Raw genomic sequence first — 6,040 nt, 5'->3', positions numbered from 1 at the left:
GCAGTGGGGGTGGGGCCAGGTGCCCCCAGGGGCCCTTCAGGGAGGCAATCCCGAGGTCCCTCGGCGACGTCCGGTCCTGGTGGTGGGTGCTGCTCCAGGGTGGGGTGCACGGGGAGCCTGTGATGCTGGGTGGGCTAGTGTTCTGCGGTGTTTCGGAACTCGCCGTTCTCGGTGATCTGCAGCCGGGGTGGGGGGGCGGGGCTGGGGGGGCCAGGCCGTTCCAAGGGGGTGCCAGCGTCACACGCGGGTTTGCTGGACCCAAGGGGGGAAGCTGCCTCTCCTGCAAGACACCAAAGAGTGGAGCGCGGACTTATTGAGACGCTTCGCGGGGGCCTGGGTGCCAGCCCCCTAGCAGTGGCTCCCCCACAGCCAACCCACTCCTTAAGCCACATCCACCCCGCCTCCCAGGACACCCCCACCCGCATCCTCCTAGTTTGTCCTCACCTGCAGAGCTGTTACATCTCCTGAGGCCGGGGAGAAGAGGCTCTCGCCCCTGACTCCTAACCAGGGCCTTCAACCCAGGGAGTCACACCAGGAAACCAGCAGGCTCCCATCTCACCCCCAACCTAAGCCTCGAAGCTTCTGACCTGAGGTGGGAACTTCGCGTCCAGGGAACAGGGGAGGCAGTTCAGCAAAACCTCATTAATCCAAACCCACGGGGTTTGGAATTCTTTCATAATTTGAACAAAAACTGGGCCTGAGTTTTCCTTCATCTGTGAAGAAAGGGTGTGCTAAGCAGATGAATGGTCGAAATGAGGCTGTGGGCGGAGCTGCTTCACCTCCACCAGAAGCAGACCTTTCAAGCCCAGCTACTGGTTCTGCAGGCTCCCCGCGGCCTCCTTCATCCAATTCTACTCACTGGATATGTTTTGAAGACATGCATTTCATTAAATAGACACTGTCACTCAGCCCCTCATTTATCCCAAGAGGCCATCTTCTCAAATGTAACGAAAGGCTGAACTGGACGGAGACAGGAGCTCAGGGCAGGGAGGTGGGAAGGGAATGACGTGGGTGTGTTGCTTCTGCTGGGAGCAGAACAGAAAGGACGGGACACAGCAGGCCCCGGTCCCTGCACCCCCAAGAAGCACAAGGCTCATGCCTCTCCACCTCCACGGTCCTTTCATCCCTCACCCGGGGCTCCCAGGCTGAGGGTGACGGTGCCAAACCGACTCCCAGCCCCAGCCCCATCTACCCCCTCCACCCTGGGGTAGCCGCCGGCTCCCACCCCCAGCTCTGGCTTCTGTTCTCTGCAGAGAGAGGGAGAGAAAACCGTGGATGGCTTCCACACTTCGGCTTTTAAAAATACAGGCACAAGATTAATTTTTACAGTAACCACTGAGTGGCCAAGGAACCACTACGTGACAGTGGTTTAGAAAAAGGGTCCTAATTATTTCCTGGGCCACAGAGCACTGAAGCCTGGCAGCCTAGCTGGGTTGGACCAAACGTCAAGAAGAGCAAAAACATTCCAACCAGAGGCTCCCCAGTCAGCTTGCCCTCCAAGTCAAAGAGCTCACCTCTCAGCAGGCCCCACAAGCCCAGACTGAAGCGGGCACCCTCTTGGCTTGCTGGTATCTCACACCGCCCCCCCCATGGGTGAGAGGAAGCTGCATGCGTGTGGCTATGGGGTGCCCCAAGTGTGGCAGCAGAGTGCGGGGTGGGGGGGACACCTCTCATTCCCTTCTCTCTGCCTGTCTGCTGGCAGTGGCACACAGGCATGCCCCCCACACCCCCAGGGACCCAGATTTAGAAAGGAGATAAATTAGGGTGCCATTATTCACTTAACAAAAGACTTCACTGCAGGAGTCCTTTAAATGGTGAGGTCCCCTGGTGTCTCATAGCATCTGTTTTCCAATCACTAACTACTCTGACAGAGAGGCTGGGCAGGCAGAGTTAAATTACAGTGCGAGGGGCCACTGCTCACTGCAGAGCAGGCCCACGGGAAAGAGAGCATCCCAGGACCAATATCAGTGGCTGACAGGTTCCGGTCCCTGGCTTTTTACGTGGGACTGTGTCCGGCAAGGCCACTGAAAGAGGTGGGTGAGGGACATCAGCAGGCCAGGGATGTGAGCACTTATTTAAGCTGCTATTCTGCCACCTCTGCCCAGGAATCAGCTGTCCAGCCATGGCCTCACCTAGGAGGACCCAGGCCCCACTGGCAGCTCCCAGGCCGCCTGCGCCAGCCCACACTAACATCCGCCAAGGTCCCTTTCTCACTTCTTCTTGCTCCACTCGCCCTGCCTACTGTCCCGGCAGCTGAACAGCATCCTGGCCAGGTCTCCAAAGCCACCCCAGATGAACTACCTGCTCCTAATTCACATCCAGTGGGGCCAAGGAGGGGCCCCGAGAAGCCTTCCACCTCGTGGTGTAAGGCAAGGACAGAGGTGAATGGGAAGGAAGGAAGGTTCCCTGAAGAGCTGAGGGGAGGGGGAGGAAGAGGAGACCCCCACCTACCTGCAGGCAGGTGTGCAGGCAGCAGAGCCCTCCAGCCAGGGCCCCTGCCCATTACCACCACCCCTTTAACAAACCCCCCCCCTTAACAAACCCACCCCAACGGCCCAGGCCCCAAGGACGCTTTGGTGAAATGGGGGGTGACAGACATACACTGGAGAGGAGGAGGAGGACTGAGAGTCAGAGGAGGCTGGGGCAGACTCCAAGGGCAGGGAGTGTGGCCTGGGGTGCTGGGACGGCGGGTGTCACTGCGCAGTGCTGGGGGCAGTGCCTAGGGAGGGGTCTGTGTGGTGTCAGAGGGTAGGGTCTGCGGAGGTTCCCGGTGTGAGGGCGACAGTGAAGGGGAGAGGCTCCGGAGAGTCAGAGGGGAGTGGGCTTCATGACCAACCTGCAGTGGTCCGGAGTCACCTCCCCCTGTGTCCTCCGCCCGTGGTCAAAGCGGAACCAGGAGAATTACCTGATGAGGAGCTGCAGGGGGAGAGAGTGGGGTCATGGGGTCAGGAGCCTTGGTGGCGTGGCGGGGAAGCCTGGAGGTCAGAGGAAAGAGGCACGTGGGTGGGCAAGTGGGCAGAACTGGGGGAGAACAAGGGGGAAGGGGGAGGGAGGTCCTCAAGGCTGGTGGGGGGGTGGAGGGGAGGCAGCAGGGGCCAGAGAGCTTGGCCAGTGTGAGGACAGAGGGAAGGAGGCCGAAGAAGCTGGACTGCACCACGGAGGGTGGAAGGGGTGCCCGGGGGAGCCCTCAGGATCTGAGGAGTTGGAGGAGGAAGCTAAGCAGAGCTGTCAGGAGTGAGAGGAGCTAGGGGCCAAGAGGACCCCAAGCGCCCAGGGTGCCAGCCAGAGCCTGAGCCTGGGGAGACTAGGCCTCGCACTGCCTGTGCCCCGTGCCAGCAAACTGCAGCCTCGGCCCTCTGGCCCCAGGAGAGCCCCAACTGGACCAGGAGCGGGCCCAGACGCGCAGGCTCCCAGGAAAGGGGCGGGCTCAGAGGGCAGAGACTGAGGTTCTGCTGGGAGGCCCTGAAACGCAGCTGGGGTGGGAAAGATCGGGTGGGGCTGACGCTGCTGGGAGTGACAAAGGCACAGACCGTGGGATGGAGATGGGGCCGCGGGTGGACAGACAGAGGACGACGGAGAGACAGATGGCCATGGGGCTGGGGTGGCAGTGCAGTGACAGCACAAAGGACAGTGGGATGGATGGGGATGGGACACGGAGAAGATAAATGACATTGTAATTTCCACCTGAGCGTCGAGCAGCCTCTTCTTGGGTTCGGGCAGCGGCTCAGCCATGGCAGGGTGGTCCCGGCGCAGCTCCTCCTCCACCAGCATCAGCCTGAAGGGACGGGCTTCAGTGGGGTTAGTGGCGGGCACGCCGGGAGCCTGCCTTTGCGGCTCCTGGTACCGAGAAGCCCCCGGCCGCCTCCTCCACGCAGTTCCCCAAAGACACCCTGCCATTCACCTTCCTCCAGGGACGCTTATGGCCCTGCTAGGGATGGGCTTCTGTGCCTCAAAGACCTCTCCTGCTGGACATTTGGGCACTCCTCGCCCCTATTAGGACCTTGCTCCCCACAAGCTGCTATGCCCCCCACCCCCAAGCCACCGAACCCAGCCCAGCCCATCTCCAGGGCAGCCCTGGATGCTCTCGCCAAGGGAAGTCTTTGCAGTCATCACTCTCAGTGTCTGCCTGTTTTTGAGCAACCCTTCTCATAAAGGCTGTCGGAGCAACGGTTTTCAAAAAAGTTTCAGGTCAAGCCTTTTTCTCATTAACATTACTCAAAAATACATTTTCTGTTTGGTTTTGCTTTTTAGAGCCACATCTGCAGCATACGGAAGTTCCCAGACTAGGTGTCTTTGGAGCCGCAGCCGCTGATCTACACCACGGCTCACAGCAACCCCAGATTCTTAACCCCTGATCCATACAGGGATGGAGCCTGTATCCACAAGAATACTTGTCGGGTCTGTAACCTGCTGAGCCGCCACGGGAACTCCCCAAATACATGTAGAATGGATAGAGATGGAGCTGGCGCTGGCTAGAGTGGGGCCCCTGGGTCCCACTCAGTTCTCAGGATACGGAGGTGTCCTTGTTGAGACGCCTCCTTTGGAGCCCAGGCCTCAGCAGAGCAGTTGAAATTGTGCGCAGGCTAAACCAAATGTATCCACTTTCTAATGGATCACTCTTTCAAGGTCAGAGAGGGAGGGTGTGCCCAGCGGGGGACCCCTGCTTAGGTTTGGCGAAAGCATCACAGGTTGGCTTGAGAACAACCAGTGGAGAGTCCCAGCCTAGGCCGGGTCCAGACACACAGTGACGGCTGGACAGTAAGGGGTACACTGTCCAAGGGCTTCAGACGTCACTCTATGGGAGAGAGGGCAGGGTTCAGCAAAGGGACGTTTAGTGTACTAAGCAAGGCAACCTCTCTAGCTGGGGCCAGGGCTTGGGGCAGCCCAGGAGGGGGTGGTGGGCTTTCTTCCTGGTGTCCTGAGTGGAGTGCTGCAGGGGGAGCTCGCTGGCCCCCTTGAGGCCTCAGGCTTTCCCTGGCCACCCTCCCCGGGCCGCCCCTCACCTGCCAATGATGCTCTTGATCTGCGAGTCCTTTTCCACCTGCTGCTGCCTGAGCCTCTTCTCGCTCTGCTCCAGCCGGGCCTGATACTGCATCAGGATTTTGCTGGTCTGCTCCTCCTGGGACAGCAGCCGCCGCTCGTACTCCTCCAGCTTGCGGTTGGACATGTGCAGCCGCTCTTTGAGTGAGTGGATCTCCTCCTCGTACTCCTTCACCTGCCCGCCGGGCACACGACCCCGCACTGTGAGGGGCTCTGTGGGCCGAGCCTTCCAGCCGCACTTCCAGCCCCTCCCTCACACAGACACACAGACACACACACACACACACAGCCGCTAAGAAGGCCCTTCTGTGGGGCTGAGGTTCCCTCTAGACGGAGCAAGATCCGAGACCCCAGACCCTGAGAGGTCCACGCTTGCACACAGACTCCAGGACACACCCTGAATGCATTTTGTCCTCCACTTCCAGTATTGCTGGAAGTAAATCGATAAAAGGCCTGAAGATATCCTCTTAGTTTAAGTCCATCTAAATCCATCCCAACATTTTCCTTTGCTTAGAGACCACTTCCCCTCAAAACCTCTCTGCTCCCCCAAGCTGGGGTCATATATTCTTTACACATAATCCTGCAGCAACGGCTTCCCCCAGGGACTTTGTGCTAATAAGCAGGTGGACCCCACAGCTTTTGCTGTCTTTTGCTCTGGACCACCACATGCCACTCTGCCCCACACACACGCTGACCCCCACGCCTGTCACTGTTGCCCTCAGGACGGGGCTGGGTAAGTGGTACCATGGCCACCTCTCTGCCCTCACAGCTCACACTGCTAGTGAAGCAACCTCGCCCTTCCCGAGCAGTCCCAGGGGCCAGGGCTTAGATCCCCCTTGGGAAGAACAGGAGGCCAGCCAACACAGCGCATGTCCCCGGGCGTTCCACAACACGGAGACCCACAGCACGGCTAAAACTGGCTTTTCAACAGACTGACTGGACCTGGCTTCCCCTGACAGACCAAGAGCTCCTGAGAGAGGGATCGGGTCTGTGCCCCTCC

General features: G+C 59.5%; 1 protein-coding gene across 1 annotated transcript in view; it reads right to left on the bottom strand.

Annotated features, from left to right (window-relative positions):
* SYNGAP1 (synaptic Ras GTPase activating protein 1) overlaps positions 1–6,040 on the bottom strand; it is a 28,607-nt gene continuing 22,567 nt past the window's right edge. The window contains 4 exon segments of the mRNA XM_003128342.5: positions 1–196; positions 199–280; positions 3,685–3,775; positions 5,004–5,215. Coding sequence (XP_003128390.2) covers positions 135–196; positions 199–280; positions 3,685–3,775; positions 5,004–5,215 — 447 coding nt within the window. The 3' untranslated portion in view covers positions 1–134.

This window comes from Sus scrofa, chromosome 7, assembly GCF_000003025.6.
Source record: "Sus scrofa isolate TJ Tabasco breed Duroc chromosome 7, Sscrofa11.1, whole genome shotgun sequence".
Classification (NCBI taxonomy): domain Eukaryota; kingdom Metazoa; phylum Chordata; class Mammalia; order Artiodactyla; family Suidae; genus Sus; species Sus scrofa.
Note: the sequence above shows the minus strand (reverse complement) of the source record. Positions and strands in the feature narration are given on the sequence as shown.